This window comes from Brassica rapa, chromosome A03 (genome assembly GCF_000309985.2).
Source record: "Brassica rapa cultivar Chiifu-401-42 chromosome A03, CAAS_Brap_v3.01, whole genome shotgun sequence".
Lineage (NCBI taxonomy): Eukaryota > Viridiplantae > Streptophyta > Magnoliopsida > Brassicales > Brassicaceae > Brassica > Brassica rapa.
The window spans coordinates 7255997-7272880 of NC_024797.2; the positions used below are offsets into that span (position 1 = coordinate 7255997).

Below are 16884 nucleotides of genomic sequence, written 5' to 3' on the forward strand. Positions count from 1 at the left end.
CATATTTAGTATATATATATATGGTATTTTCTAATATTTAGTAAATATTTGCACATTAGCAAATATTTATCAAAGAAGTCTTGTTGTAGTCTCCTGCAAGTTTGTTCATTGAAGTTTGGGTTTCAGTTGATCTGGTTATAGGTTGTATTAGTTTTGGTGTTCATGTTTGTTTCTTGTTTCCTCCTTGTCTCCCATTTGCTATCGTCTCTATGGATTTCCATGTTGTCCCCCCGGCGTTTGTAACTCCGGGATTATATTCGCGGGGTCTTGTTGTAAATCTCAAGTTAATATATTCAGTGTTCAAAACTTTTTAAAAAAAAAGAAAGCGTGTGTTATATGCTCTCGGCTAGCGTCAGTCTGATGCTTTTGGCATGGTCTTCCGGTTTCATTAGTTGCAATTTATAATATCTATGATTAAATTCAAAAGCAAATGTAATTCAATTTGTAAATGTCAATTTGATGATCCTACTTACATCGACTGCAATAACCAATGTGTGAGTATTTGTTGGAGATTTAACTCTATTACAATACCCCTACTTCTCTACTAACTCCGGTGTGGTTGGGTCAGAGACAAAACTGCCACCACAAAAAAAAAAAAAAAAAAAAAAAACTAACGAGTCAATGGTATCCTCCTCCATGCAGTGACTATCCTTCCGAGCTAGCTCCAGACCTCTAGCGTCTCCCTCGGGATTTTTCATCTAACAACGCTTGGATCCTCTTTGACGCCTCCTGCAACCACAAGAAAAAGTTTACATTTCCTGAATCTGAGAGAAGATTTAGTAGAGAAAGGTGATAAGAAGAAAGAAGGAACCTCTAGCTTATTTCTGAGATCTTCTTCCTCCTTGTCGCGTCTGTCTCTATCCTCTGAGAATATGTCGATTAAACTCTCTTGCTCTTTCTTCACGTCTTCTAACTCGTCTTTTGTTCTTTGAACCTAACAACACCAAAGAAGAATCACCCATTGGTGACTAACTGATTGTTGCTTATAGGTTTGCAAGCAGACACAGTAAAAATGTTAAAGAGTAGAATTTATACCTCAGCTTCAAGTTTTTTGCGAAGCTCTTTCTCACGTCGCAGCTCTTCTTGCAACAGCAAGTAAACAGCTTCCTTTTTATTTAGCCTGAGAATTAAGGAAAACACAAAGCTTACAGTGTTGTTCAAACAAGTGAGAAACATGAATCATAACATGGTAACGTAAGGTAACAAAACCTCTCTTTTAACGTTTCATTCTCTTGCTCTAGTTGACTGAGGGTACGTGAATCAGTAGAACGTGGCTTGGTTGGTGGTTCGAAGCTCTGCGAGAACAAGTACACAAAAGGTTACGTTCATAATTCTATTTACCGGAGAAAAATAAAAGAAAGAGCATTGGAGGACCTTCTCAGGAAGCTCAGTGACATTTTCTTCACCCGGAGGATCGTAATCAGAGTCCTCATCACTGTTGATATCTTCTAAAGCTGGAGGAGCTCCTCGAGCCTTTGCTCGTCCATTAAATTTGGAAGAGGTGTTTCCATGTTTACCACTTTTCTCTGATGAACCGACCCCATTAGAATCTCTAACAGATCCTTTTCCTTTTCCTCCTCGATTCACAACTGTCCTTGCAGCAGTTGGAGTTTTAAAGCTCAACGATGCAGCAGCAGCAGCTCTTTTCCTGGTTGGGACTGCATACTCTGGTGATGATTCTACACAAATGTCCAAGAGATTTGTTTATTAGCACACGTTTTAAAACCCCGATTGTTTAAAAAAAAAAAAGAAGAAGATGTTAGTACCTCTGTCTTCAGAGTCTTTAGCGGACTTTTTGCCATGTGCTGAAACATATCCAATTCTGTGACAGTTCAACCTCCTGAATAAATCAGAAGCGCAAAGAGTTCAGTGAAGCATCGGCAATTTTCTAAAAAGCAAGAGAAGAGAGCAACAAACCAATAATTCTTCTGCATTACAAGAAGACGTGTCTCGAGTCTAGACAAAACTGTTGTACGCTCAAAACCTTGCTTATCATGAGCCGGCTCAACGAAATCAGCTTCCAAAACACCTTTTAGCAAACTAACGCATTAGACTTCACATTAAAAGAGCCAATCATGTATTATAGACCTTCCTGCAAAATAACGATTACCTATAATCCCACGACCTTGACTTCCTGCTGCATTCCATATCCTCCAAAATGGCTGACAAAAACAAAGTGGGACAGTTAAAAAACTGACAGAAACAAAGGTAATATAAGCCGAAAAGAGCGAGAGAAACCTTAATAAGGCGATTCTTGTGGTAGACATTGAAGCCTTGTACATCAACGTGATGTTTTGCATCCTTAACAAATCCAATCGTCACAACAGCAGACATCTGTTATAAATATTGCCACACAACCATATTTAGAAACTGCGCAAGTTCTTCAAATAAAATTTGCAGGAAGAAGTCTTTTGAGTATAACTAAGTTGTGAAAAACATTACATTTGAGAAATTAGATTGTCCACCGGGTCCTTCTTTTGGACGATAAGTGATTTGGTTTGTGTGCATCATGTCATTCACAATGTTGTGATGCTCAACATCTCTTCTTCGGAGAATGATACGGAACTCAGGTGGAACTCTCAGGTATAGAATCGATACATAACTCTGGAGACAACAATTCACAAGGTAACAAATGAATTTCGTAAAACAAAAAAAAAACAATTTCAACTGCCACTGTTAAGGAAAGACGGATAGAAGATTCATACTCTGAGTGAATGCCTGTATGTGAGGAAGTGTCTAGAGTTAGGGTACTGAGCAGCCATACTGATACTTTTCTCATCCCTATTGACCCCTCTAAGTTGGATATCCTGCAACCAAACGTGTGTCAAAGTATACGAATACAGAAAGCTTTTACATCGTTGCAGATCAAAATCACAGTAAAAAAAAAACACATACATGTGGATCCGTGTCAAAATCAAGTTCTAGCAGTCCTTGGTCATCTTCCCAGAGGTTATATATGATTATCCTTGTCCCATGCTCCTTCATTAGATTGAACTACAACAGCCATAGAGCACAGATAAGTGGAAATATTCTCAAAATAAACAAGTAGCTATAAATATTATGAAACAACTCCTTTGTTTTTTACCTGGCAAAGAAGCTCGTCTTCAGTAGAGAATGGGGACCATTGAACAATCGTATCCACGTTCTTATTCCAGTCACTAGCTGAAGACCGTACTATTGGACTCCATTCTGAACCTTCCCTTTCGTAGTCGAGCTTTCATTTAAATCACCATCAGAAGAAGATTAGAAGAGAGATTAAAATTGGCTAATTCTAATTAAATTTGGACAAACAGTTAACTCTGAAGCAGACAAAGGTTTCAAGGAGTTTGACGCCTATTTTCTAACAGTATTTCAGACAAAAGCTACTCTGAAACAGTGTCTGGCCTACCTAACTTTCTTATGCTTACAAATCAGTCACATGCTATCAAATATTCCAGATTATCAAGGGTTATATGAATGGTTATTTCATACAGTTAGCTTACCATGGGTACAACAATGTCCTCTTTTCCTGTGCTCTTCAGAAACGTGTATGACAACAGCCCAATTGTCTGTGTAAAGCTAAAACCAACCAACAAGCAAACAGAACATTGTAAAGCTTTTGTTGATCTCTTTCAATACACAACACATATCCCAGTAAAATCATTAAAACTAACTAACCTATCTCCATCCTTTCCAGGGCAACGAGAGAATACAATAACATCAGCTCCAAGTCTCATAGTACTAGTCTTGAATCCATTGCCATCTTCAAAAAAAAAAGCATATGAACTTTAAGTGTATTCTTGATGTAAGAAGCATTTAAAAATAAAATATTGCAGGTAAAAGAGTTGCCTTACACTGTCCAATAGTGTTTGCAAGTTTGCTCTTGGCAGAGTATCCTAAAGACATGCAGTGTCGCATCTTCTCAGGATTCATACCGCCTCCATTATCTGAAAATTTCCCAAACACAACATCATCAAAACGTGAATACAAACAGAAAGAAAAAAATACTAAATAAACTATTAAATACCTTCAATCAAGAGCATCCTGCTTCCATCTTTCTTATTGGTTAGCATGTTGACATTAACATAAGTAGCTCCACTGTGTACCTGATAACCCAAAACAGAAAAAAAAAAAAAAAAAAAAACATTACCACCAAACAGAAAAAATATTAAAAATAGAAACAAAACATTCCACACCTCATCCAGAGCATTGTCCAAAAGCTCAGCAAATGCTGCAAAAAATCAAACAAACATTCTTATTCCAACCAACTTCATAAAACACTGCTAAAAATAATAAAAATGAAAACTTTGATTAAAAAATATAAAAAAGATACCTCCAAGAGCCCACTTGTGACTTGTAGCGTTAGAATGCAAGAACTTGGGATGTACTCTCACATGATCAAACCCACCTGAACCAATTAACATCTCAACAAACTTTACCCCAAATAAATAGAGAAGTATACAACTCAGGGTTCGAGATTCGCTACCTGCAGAGACTTCCCAGTGACCACCAGAGGTTCCTTCGTAATCCCCTGCTTTCCAGAACTGCTTGCAAGACGGCGCCGACGAAGAAGGCCTCACGACGTTACAAGGCGTAGCCTGGAGAGCCACTATCGACGACGATTGCCCAAGCCCTTCCTCTACCGCCACCCTCTTCGCCGGAGTATCGATATCACAGTCCCTTCGCGCTCTCTTCTCGCCGACGGTTCTGGAAGCATCGATGCCGTCGTTGTCTTCTTCGTCGCTGCTGCAGAGATCGATTACGGAGGGTTTGATTCCGTTGACGGAAGTAGGAGTCGGGAGATTCTCTAGCTTTACGCGAATAGCATCATCATCATCCATTTTTAGGTTAAAGAAGAAAGGCTGATGACGAGGAAGGCGAGTCTGTTTTTTCTTCAAAAGAACTTTATTGGAGAAAGTATTAATTGATCTCTCCCGAGAATGGAGACTGCATTAAAAGGTTAAAAAAGCTTAATGATAGATACGAAACGGTGCCGAGGAAAAAAAAATGATACGAAACGGTGCCGTTTCTTTACTTTTATTTCTCTCCAGCACTTCAAATTAGCCCTGCCAGAGACCCAACCGAATCGTCGGTTTTTGGTTAACCGAAATTTTGGAAAACAATTTCGAAATTAACTGAACAAAATTTTGATTCGGTTTCGTTTGGTTTGGTTCTCGATTATTTTTGGTTTTCACTTTAATTTTCGAAATAACGATTTTTTTTTTGTTTCCGGTTAATTTCGGTAAAGTTTTCTATTTTTTTTTTGGATATTTTCGGTTAAATTTGGGTTTTTTGGTTAATTTTGGTTTTTCAGTGATTTTTGGTTTTTTTTAGTTTTTTTTTTGAAAATCGAAAACGAACCGAACCGAACCAAAAATCAAATTATTTTTCAAAAGCTTATCGAACTCAAAACCGTAACTAAACCGAAAGCCAAAAATTTTGGTTCGGTTCGGTTCGGTTCGGACAAAACCGCAGAGCTACTTCAAACATTAGGCAGAGGCCGAGCCGATCGTTAGTCAATTTTAATAAAGAGTTAACATATAATTGTACTAAACCATTCTCTTTTATATGGCTAGATCATTTACCATGATTTTTTTTAAATATCAAATCATATGACTCACTAGTTTGAACTTGAAGTCGTCTGAAAAACTATATCGAAATAAAACAACAAACGAAATATAAATCTCTGAGATGTTTATGTCTTCTAACTAATGAATCTACAACTTTTATTTTTACACAAATCTACTCTTCAGGATATATAACTCCTTTAACTTTGTAGGAAAGCTATACCACGTTACTAAGTCTTTTATCGTTGTTATCAGATCTTTAGCCTTTTGCACTTTTTAAATATACCATATTATTTATGGGTAAGGATATCTATCCATTTTTGAGTCTTCAATATTGTTCTTATGATAAAATAAATAATCCATATTGGTATATAAACTTAAAATAGAGAAAACCAAAAATTAAGAAAATGTTGTTGTTAAAACCCAAGTTTGAAGAGTTGATGGACACTCAAAAATATTATTGCTTATGGATTCATATTTAGTCCCGCATTGAGAACAATGATTATCACATCTCATGAGTGATTTGTTAAATTCATAGTTACATAAGGTTTCATGTGCTTGTCAAGTCACATAAGATGACATATCATTAATTTTCTAAACAAATGTTTGAAGCTGTATTAACTTCATGACATCAACTTCATGATTAAGTGTATTATTAGCTACTCAATATCCCAATTTGACTATACATATATAGACTATTATTCGTATAACTCGAACAAAACTATCTTGATGCCTCAATTGACTTATAGGCAAGGATTGTATCAATAAAATATCATCTTCCGCGGTAAAGTTCCTTATTTTTCCATCTTCCATGTTTTTGGCTCTCCATTAAGTCACTCACTATCATTAATGGATGAACAACATGTGTAATAACTCAACAAGACTTGCAAGCATTGTTGAGATCCATGGATCTTCTCAAAACATAATCTCATAACCTGAATGCACTTTTTGCTTTATCCCCAAATCTATTAGTGGCTTTGCTCTCTTTTCCAACATAAGATGAATTCACAAGGTTTGATTGCAATGGTGAATTCATTCTATAATACTTGCCTCGTAACATCCTAATTAACAGAGAATTAACTGGACCAGCATCTTAGTTGTTTTTTCCAATAAAATTAAATTAAATCTATGAACCATACGAAATTTAATTCCTTTTTCTCTTTATAAAAGTTTGATTGCAAAAGGTGAATTCAATCTATGATGCTTGCCTCGTGACATCCTATCTAACAAAGAATCCCCAAATTGGATTAATCTTCATAGTTGTTTTCTCAGTAAATCAGGATTGAATTCATGAATCATACAAAATTTAATTCCTTTTTATCTTTAGGATAATGAAATTACATAATTTATTTACAGAAAATCTAAATATAAAATTAATTGGCTAAAAGGATAGCATTTTAATTAATTAGATATGATACGATTAAATATAAACTTGAAGTCAGCTAAATTAAAAATGCACTAAATTTATTCAAAGAACAATTATATAACTAGCAAAATATAATGATGTTCGAATGACCCAGTTACCATCCGTATAGATATGGAGTTGCTGATAAAATTCTAGCACTATGCTATAAAAGTGTACTATGTTGCAAATATTATATAATTTCATTAATAAAATTATTAAAGTGGATGACAATTTTTTTTATTATAAGTGAGTGCAGAGTAAGGGTAAGTGATTCATAAATAAAATCATCATATTCTTAATCTAAAATACTATTATTTTAAATTATTTAAATATATTAATTATAATTTTTATTTTAAATACCATTTAACTTTTATATAAGTATATTTTTAATTTAATTTAAATAATTTTTATTTTATATTTAGTATTTTATATTTTAAAGTTAAATGCTCTCATCAAAAGCATAAGAGATCATTACATAAAGAGCATTTACATTTAATAGATGCTATGTTAAATATGTGAAGATTCTGGTTTGGTTTTTCATACCACCTCAAACTTAAATAATATATCAAGTTAATAAAAATAGTGATTAGATAAAGAATATAATGTTCTTGTAAAGGTTATACCAATCAAAATCTTAGTGAGGAGTCTTTTTATTTCAACTGTTAGTCTGATGTGCCTTGACAAGATCATTTTTCTTTTTCTTTTTATTGATATAAAATATTATTTTTAAGATAAATTAATAAACACAATAAATTAATAAAATCGATCGATTTTGAGTGATCGGTTCAAAATAAGATACAAATCGATAAGATAATAAGAAATAACTATTTAGATAATCATATGGAAATACATAGTCCCATTAAAATTACAAATTAGTAATTTAGATATATATACAGTTTATACAAGTTCAAACAAAACATTGTACTCTTTGATGTATATTTTCAATAGAATTCATCTTTTTTTTCTTAAACCTTCAATTTATTTAGATAATATTTAGTAAAATTATATCTAAAACCACACCAAACATATTTATTTTTTTCTTTTTTTTTTACCAAACATATTTCATATACACCAAATAATATAAAATTTAATCAATATATATACGGAAAAATCAAATTTTCTTATTTTATAAAAAATATATTCTAAAATAAATAATATGCTATTTGTATATATACAACAAAAACTCTATAAATTAATAATGTTGGGACTAGGATGTTCAATTAATTTAATAGCATGTTTTGTATGTTTTATGGATCTAAATAGTTGTAAATATTTGTGATTACTAATAATCAAATCCTTCTTATTCGTTCTTCTGTTTTGTCTGCAGAATAGTGGAGGAAATCATAGTTCCAGATTATTTTAAAGGAACTAGCTGAATTTCTTTTTTAATTTTTATTTTCAACTCAAAGGATTTTTAAATGTTTAATTTCACTAACTTTTGTTCAACATAAATGTCAAAAACCAGAAAATGCTTTGTCATACCAAGTTTTATTCGTCTAAATATACAATCATTTCGACCCTATCTGTGTTATTAATTGCTTAAACCCCCAAAGCAAATATGAAAAAATATTATTATAGAATGGAGAAAATATTTTGTAGATTTTCTTAAAGATTAAACCGTTGATGTTGTGAATGTCTTTGATGTAGTGGCTTTAAGTTCAACAACAAACAATTCTGTTTACAAGGAAGCGTTTGTTTCAGTAAAGTTAGTGCTTTTAGTAATTTCTTTAATTCAAAGTTTGCGTCATCCAAAAACACTCACATGTAAATTAAGATACAAAATCAGACATCAAAATCTCAGAAAAACAAATGGAATATAATTTAGGGAAATGTGAGGGTTCTTTTTTTTCCTCGCATTTTTTCTTTTATGCATAAGGTAATGGTATGAACAAGATCTTAGATATCTAGTATTATGGAAAAGGGAAAAAGAAAATCAAAACCTATATATCATTTTCAAAAAAACCAAAAAAAAAATCAAAACCTACTTAATTTGAACAAAGATGAAGATCGAAGAAGCTTGTACGAGCCGCTACGTCTCACGCCCATGGACTCGAGACCAGCACATCTATAGGGACTACCCAAACCGCAAATCGGAGGGTTAATCATACAATCATCATCATCATCTTCTTCATCGTACTCATCACCATTAAACTTCATATTAGCCAAAACCTTGTAGAAGAAGTCAACCTCGCAAGGAAGAACAATAGGCCCATCACGTCTATATCCATATTCAGCCTCTGCTTCTTCTAACAAGTTCTTGAACAAAGGATGGTTCAACAGTTTCGTTTTCACCACGACTCTCTCTTTCGTGGGACCCACGTAAACTGTGAAACACCCGTGTGGCGGCGGCGGCGGCGATTTTTTCTTGATCTTTCCTGTTGATTCCTTGTTATTAGCATTCTCGAGATGAGCAGAGCCATTCCAAGACTTGCTCTTGGTGATCGAAGCCGTGCTTGAAGAGCTCTTATGCCCAAAAGATTTCATTTTTCTCCATGTCTCCATTTGTTTCTTTGTTTTTTTTCTTTCTGTAGTTATATGTTTCTTGAATCTCTTTTATATATAGAGAATCTTGACTGGAAAAGAAGAGATATAGGTTTACTTTGAAGTCAATGACAATCAGAAGAGGGCGGGCTTAACTTTTCAATATAACCCTTACTTCACCATATACGAACTCATGGTCTAATAATTGAGTTTTTTTTTATAATATAGTCCTTGATAAAAAAAAAGATATATATTCAAGGTTATTGGTGATCTGGTATGTTTGTTTTATTCAGTTTTGTCAACGGAAAGGGTTTAGTCGCCTTTCTAAGATGGATACCACCTGATTTTCCTTTCGTGCATACCTATTATTTTCAATATCTAACAACTACATAACACACGTCATCTGTTCTCCTGGGCTTTTTAAAATATTTAAGCATTTCAATGGGTATTTAAATGGTTTTTGATGATTCTAAAAGTATCCAAAGACAATTTTTGATAGATAAGTATAGACTTTATTAAAAAGATTATGGGGGTGATTGGTTGGGTTGTAACTATAAAAAAATTACTTTAGCATTTTGTCTGTAGGATTTTTGATTAAGTTTTAAGTGATGTAAGTTTAAAATTTCCTACAACTAAAAAAATGGGGCTTTAAAAAATAAGATGTTTACAACCATTTTTTGAGTGTTTTTACTGTAGCTTTAATTTTTTGGTTGTATCTTTAAAAACCAAGATAAAGCATGATTGGTAATATTTAAGGTTGTAGATGAAAATTAAAGTTAAAGTCACTTCCTACATCCCAACCAATCACCCCCAATATACTTTATTTTCCTTAGAATCTGTGTAACTATGGTCCAACACTTCTTATATTCTCTTTTTCTTTTTGGTAGATGATAAAAAAAAATTGTGAAAGCATTGTAATTCATTTGTCAAAGTTTAAAGGTTTCTATACCATGTTTGGGGTTCGATTTCAGAAAAATAATTTCTTACAGTTATAGAACACAAGATTATCGGAAATTTCAGTGCTGAATACAGAATCATTTGTTATGGTCATATGTAGTACACGTAGAACCGCCAATCAATTCGAATGTTACAGGGTAAACTATATTGTGAAATCTTTGTCTTTGAAATTCTCATCATAATTACATATGTTGTAATTATCATATGAAACATAAAAAGATATTATATAATGATATAATCGATTATCAGTGTTAAAAAAATTTAAATTTTTTGCCGTCAATGTTCGAGGTTGGTTCTAGTCCAATTTAATATGGAATCATATACCTATAGTTAAAAAAAAAAAAAAAATATATATATATATATATATATATACCTATAGTTATTATTTTGTAATAAGGGAGAGGCACTAAAAAGGTTTATGCTTTCCACATTTTCCACAAGTTCATCTATAAATACCAAAAAGTCAACATCTGTCAAATAATTAATTTTTTTCTATTTGTTACTTTATCCGTTGACAGAAAAAATTACTGCTGTGAAAAACCTTCCTCATATTACAGCTACCCTAGAAAGACACTACCGAAGGAGAAGGTGATAACGTGAGCGTGTTGACTTGTTTAAATTCATATGAATTGACGAACATTTGTAAAAAGCATATGCGAACTTTGTTTGTTGTATCCACAAAAGTTGTATCCACCATTTTTTTTCTTTTAAAGTTTTTTTTTGGGTCTAATTATTTTCAAGTTGTATCCACCTTACTATTCGGCGCATGTAATTAATATCTATGCAATAATTTTTATTTTGTAGTTCTGTTTTAAAATTAATTAGTTTGTTGAGCCAAAAATGATCACTATAAGACAATAAATTTACTTAATGGAAACTCTTAACAATTGTTAACAAATGTAACTATTATAAATTATTAAATATTTCTATCACAGATAGACATTTTTATATATCACAAATCACTGATATAAAATATACTTAAAACATGAAAAGCGGAATTATTCCAAAAACCAAAAATCATTGTCTTAATGGATAATAGAATGACAAGTTACAAACAAATACATTTCAAAGAGGTTAGGATATCATTTTGCTGTGAATTGTGATATTCGATAGATCATTGATAAACTTTGTTTGGAAGTTTGTTTTTATCAAATTTGTATTCTAATGTTCCGGGTTTTTTTTGTATATTGTTCGACACACCCGTCCGTCACTGGCTAACTACCGCTGATGTTTGTAAAAAGGAAATTTTCTACTTGCGACTTGCTATGTTTAAAGCAACTTGCTATGTTTGGTATTATTAAATACTTTTGAGAAAAAGGAATATCCGGTACTAAATGTGCGCCCCGCAACCAAATTTATGTGGTATTCTAATACCTAATTTATAATATATAATTAAGTAATGACTCGTGTCATACGAAAAAAAAAATAGAAAGTTTATTAAAATATTTATGTTGCATAATATAAAATATGTATAATATATTTTAGTTTGAAAAATGGTTTCAAATGGTCTTAAATACAAATCTCAAATGATCCTATGACGGTCCTACCAAAAAAAAAAGATCCTATAACGGTAAAATGACCAAGTTAGCATTCATTAATGAGGTAAATGACAATATTTTTTAGATATATAAAATAAATAAATATTTAAATGAATTTTCTCAAAGATGATATTTAAAAAAATGATTTTTTTTTTTTTTTTTTTGAAAAATCTTTTTTATTAAAAAGCTTAGGAAGACATTCCTAAATATATATGATATCCTGAATTTGAGTTATATGCATATTTATAAAAGTATTACTGAAAAATATATTAATACATATATATAATATCTTCATAAAATTTAGGTAAACTCAAATATGTATTTATAAAACATTCTCAAATGTGTGTAAGAAAATTTTCATGAATATATAAGAATAATTTAATAAATTTGAATTAGATGTATATTTAGTAAAATATTTTTGAATATGTATAACATTTTCTAGGAAAAATCTTCATGAATGTGTATAAAATCTTCTTGAATTTGACCAATATTTTTTAGAAAAATAATATTGAATATATAACATTTTCTAGAATTTATGAAGTTATATATTTCTAAATATGTATAATATATTTATCAAATTTAGGAAAACAACCATTAATGTTGTAAAATTTATTTTAAAAAATAAATACATATAACTTGCATTTATAAAAAAAAGTACTCTTAAATTCAGAAAAACAATTCTTGCACAACAGCTGGGTGAAAGGTCTTGCGATCTTAAAGAAATCCTTGATGAAAGAAACCATGTCCCAAAAAACCTCTAAATCTCTTTAATAAAATTCGTCGGCTATAATAGAACTCGTTGGTCATAGAGTTCTCATAACCTTGATTTTTGTCTTGTTCACCTCAGTCATTTTTTGAAGTCTGATGTCTCAGCACGATTCTATCTCTCACCGTGAAAGTGCATTTCCTCCGATTTAGCAGAAAATGTTTTTTTTCACAGCGTTGGAACATCCTGCATAAATTTGATAAATAGACATAAAAGTTGTTCTTATAGACGAAAATATCTTCCTTGAAAACTTCCATTATATCTTCAATCGGATAAGTAAAAATAAACATCGTATGTTGGTGCATTTCACAAGCCAAATCATATTCTACGGTAAGTATAAGTGCTATAAGGACAAATGAATATCATCTTCTTATTGTTGTCATCTAGAAGGATGAGAATTTGAAAGAAACTTGAATAACCACTTGAAAAATAATAGTAAGGGTGGTTAGATAATGTCTCAAGCATTTGTTCATAAATAGAAGTGAAAAATGATCTTTGTGAGTTGCCATATTCAGTATTTAGAACTCAAAGCATTTTAGTTAGCCAAAAAAAAATGTCAAAGCATTTTCTATGGCCAGTAACACTCATAGTTGCCATGAATTCATTTTAATCACAATTGTGCCATATTTCTTAGAAGCTATATGAATATGACTAACCTAATTGCTATAGGAATATTTCGTGACCAAAATCATGTCTGCTTTTGTCACACTTTTAGTAAATATTTCGTGGTTTTCTTAATAATGAATTTGAAATGGTTAGGCACGTTTTGTATTTCACGATATGTCATTAATTCGAAAATAGCTATGTTTTCTCCGAGATTATTTTGAGGCTACAAGCAAAAAGATATATCTTTTAGTTTTTAACTAAGAAATATTTTAAAAAAAATTAATAAAAAATATTTTTTAGCAGAAAAATGTCAAATCGTAGTTTAAGAATCCCAAATGGATCTCCTTCACTAATCATGCTCTAAGGATGTCATGCATGATGAGGCAAATATCCACCAATTTAGTGCCACCTAAACCTGACAAACAAACAAAACTCTTTAGTTAAAGACACATGCCTCCTTAAGTGGTTGATTCTTGACCATTGGATCACATGAAGTCTTCCATCTCAGATCATCTCCAATGGTTTACTCTATTTTTTACTATAAAATAGAGTAACTCTATAATAGAGTTTGAGTTTGATCCAATGGTACTCTATTTTAGAGTAGAAAATAAAGTGATGAACAATAAAAAACAAATTACTCTATATTTGGAGTAAACCTATTTATTACTCTATTATAGAGTGAGAGTGAGAAATAGAGTACCATTGGAGCATTATTTACTCTAAACTCTATTTTAGAGTGAAAAATAGAGTGGGGTTAGAGATGCTCTCAGTCACAAAATTAATGTTTTCTCTTAATTTTCTTAATCAAACCTAATTTAGTTTTAAAACTGATCACAAGTAATATTCTAAAAAATCTCTAAGCATAATTTTGTAAATTACAACATTTATATCATTATCAATGAAATAATCAAGGCTTAGAAGCTTGTCGGAGGCCAACATAAACGAGTATTTCGACGTCCCGGACAAGCGATTACTTGGATATAGGATGGTATCAAGTCCTCTGGTACTTTCCTGTTAAAACAATCATTTCATCCATGTAATTTAAAGTAGCACACATCATTTCACCAATAAGGCTTAAATACATGTCGAGCAAAGTTAACGTCAACAATAACACACAGTATTACGTTATTGTACGAAGCACACTTCCAGAATGAGATATATAAATAGAAGATCACAACAATAACAAACCTTATTCATGCAGCAATAACAGGCATCACTTATAATCGTCAATTTTTCATCACTTGGCCGTGACATCTTTTCCACCAACTGAAGGGTTAAGCTCCTCCCACGCCTCAGTCCAAGCGATCATTGCATCAGCCAATTTCTCAAAGGATCAACTTTAGCAAGCTGTTTTGTCATCTTGGACAACTCCATATAGCATCTAGTGGTGGCAGGCCGGTCCTGAGCCTATAACTAAAAAACATGGGTATGCGGCCCATAATTTTTAAAGCTTTTAAGGCTTAATTTTGTTATTGTTGTTAGTAGAAAAATATAAAAGTTGGATCTAAAATATATTTCAAACATTTAACAAAATAATTTTTGAAGTTTAGTTTCTTATTTACATAAAAAGAAAAAGAAAATAACTTTTAAATCTGGTAGCTATGTATACTTTTGAAGAATTTTTAATTTTTAATCGTAAAATTAATTTTTATCAAATTTTAATTTTTTAGAGTTTATATTTTTAATTTCCTATTAGACCTAAAATATCTTAGGACCAGCACCGGTGTAGGGTTTTTTGGAGAGACAAACGTTCCGGAAGAAAGGAACCATATCTTCTTGCCAATGAACTCACTTGTGCTCTTTCTTTAGGTTCACGAACGTGTTAATCGCTTTGCTTTAACCGGTCTTCCTTGTACTCCCTTGCGTCCAAAGCGGTCTTGCTAACATTCATCCGCGCAATGGCGCTAGTCTTAAACGAAGTTAAACAAAAATTGTTTAATCTAATATGCAGAATGTACACTGGATTTATGTACATTACATTTATCTGAGAGTACGACAAATGAAAACAATGATATTTTTTTAAAGTAAAAAATAAACGGAAGTACTTTTCCAATTTTTTTTTTAAATTTGTGTAATTTTGTATTTTATTTTATTTATGATTTTTTGTTTTACTATTAGTCTGTTTCTGTTATCTGTAAAAAAGAAGTAAATATATGCCTTTTATCTTGTTAACTAGGTTAAGACCCGCGCCTTGCGCGGGATGAACATTATATATATAAATTAATTTATATATTATATGTTTATAACATATTATGAAATAATAAATATATATTGAATAATTAAAATGTCATTATGTACTACTTATATAATTAAATTGGTATGAACATATAAATAAATCTTATAAATCGAAAAAATATTTTTTCTATTTGATATGATATATAATTAAATTTAAATGATAGTAACATATATATGATATATTTTAATATTAATATTTATTAGATGATGATTTTTGCTTATTTTTTATCATTTGTATCTGTTATAGCAAAAAGTCTAAATTAGTGATACCAAAATTTTCACTGTGGGATTAATGTTTTAAATAATTTATAATATTTTAAAAAATTAAATTGTCAATATTTTTTCAAAATTTTTATCAAAAAAATGTTGAAAGTAAATTTTAAAATTAAGATATTTATGTATTTTTATATGACATATAGTTAAATTTAAAATGTTACATATATTTCTATATCTTTTATTTTTGATACTTATTAAATGAGACTTTCAACCTATATTATTTTTTAATTATTTGTATCATGTCATAACAAAAGTTTTAAATCATAGATCACAAAATTTGAATGTGAAACTTTTAACAGTTTTAGTAATTTATACTCGTTTTTAAAAATTCAAAATATAATATATAAATAATTTTTTAAATTTTTATTATATGGTTACTATGATTGTTTAATTTATTTTAATAGCTTAAAATTAAACAAATATAATTAGAATACACACTTATTTTTATTAAATCTTTATTATTCAAAATCATTAATTGTGTTATATACTCTAGTCACATTAGATAATTCTGTAATCTTATTTAAGGAAATAATGAAAGACATTAATAATGTATTTATTGTGGTTTAATAAAAGGCTTATTATATATTTAGATGAACCAACGTATTTCTCTAAGGATTCTAAAAATCATTATAGTGATGACATGTGGCTACAAAAAAATGTTACAATTATTCTCAAATAATATACAGGAGATTGGCGTAGGCAAGAATGCCTTATTTACCGCTCCAGAAATATTCGAGATGTCGGCTATGCATGTTAAAATAAAGTAAATCTCATGTAGCTTCGTTGTTTTTAATAGAGTTTTCTCCAGTTAAAAGTGTTAAAGTAGAATTCATGGATTTTACTCATTTAAGATTTTTCTAATCTTCTTAAGGAGACAGTAGTTACATTATGGCTTATTCGGACATCGAAAGAATACCATCTATCATCGCATTGCCCCTTGCATTGTGAATTTACATCTAGTTTTCTGTTCTGCCATTTGCAAAACAATTATATTAACACAACCGTAGTTGAATGGTACGGGGACTTGGAAAATAGTAAGCATTTCATATTTAAACTCACCATTTTAGATATGTC

At 30.9% G+C, this 16884-nt stretch overlaps 2 protein-coding genes across 3 annotated transcripts; both read right to left on the reverse strand.

Annotated features, from left to right (window-relative positions):
• Nucleotides 1-414: 414 nt before the first annotated feature.
• LOC103857271 (protein MICRORCHIDIA 4) lies at nt 415-5030 on the reverse strand. 2 transcript variants are annotated; one of them, XM_009134446.3, is made up of 20 exons: nt 4466-5030; nt 4313-4387; nt 4176-4210; nt 4007-4085; nt 3834-3926; nt 3658-3742; nt 3483-3558; nt 3086-3214; nt 2896-2994; nt 2706-2807; nt 2443-2604; nt 2239-2334; nt 2111-2162; nt 1918-2029; nt 1767-1840; nt 1375-1679; nt 1210-1295; nt 1036-1120; nt 812-934; nt 415-729 (listed from the first exon to the last, which is right to left on the reverse strand). In XM_009134446.3, the coding sequence occupies exons 1-20, from the start codon at nt 4818-4820 to the stop codon at nt 673-675; spliced, it is 2280 nt and encodes a 759-aa protein (XP_009132694.1). In that variant the 5' UTR covers nt 4821-5030; the 3' UTR covers nt 415-672. The 2 variants fall into 2 exon arrangements, with proteins under 2 accessions (XP_009132694.1, XP_033143894.1); XM_033288003.1 differs by having other exon boundaries at nt 4007-4210.
• A 3659-nt stretch (nt 5031-8689) lies between these two features.
• Nucleotides 8690-15126, reverse strand: LOC103857272 (auxin-responsive protein SAUR72). The gene has a single exon (XM_033288004.1). The coding sequence runs from the start codon at nt 9451-9453 to the stop codon at nt 8926-8928; it is 528 nt and encodes a 175-aa protein (XP_033143895.1). The 5' UTR covers nt 9454-15126; the 3' UTR covers nt 8690-8925.
• Between the last annotated feature and the right edge of the window lie 1758 nt (nt 15127-16884).

What these genes read in the sequence shown, in the direction of transcription:
- LOC103857271 (XM_033288003.1), bottom strand. Translation starts at nt 4,820, where the DNA reads ATGGATGATGATGATGCTATTCGCGTAAAGCTAGAGAATCTCCCGACT. An exon ending in GACAATCTAATTTCTCAAAT is followed by an intron (nt 2,335 to 2,442) that starts GTAATGTTTTTC and finishes TATTTATAACAG; the next exon opens with ATGTCTGCTGTTGTGACGAT. An exon ending in AATGAAACGTTAAAAGAGAG is followed by an intron (nt 1,121 to 1,209) that starts GTTTTGTTACCT and finishes CTTAATTCTCAG; the next exon opens with GCTAAATAAAAAGGAAGCTG.
- LOC103857272 (XM_033288004.1), bottom strand. Translation starts at nt 9,453, where the DNA reads ATGGAGACATGGAGAAAAATGAAATCTTTTGGGCATAAGAGCTCTTCA.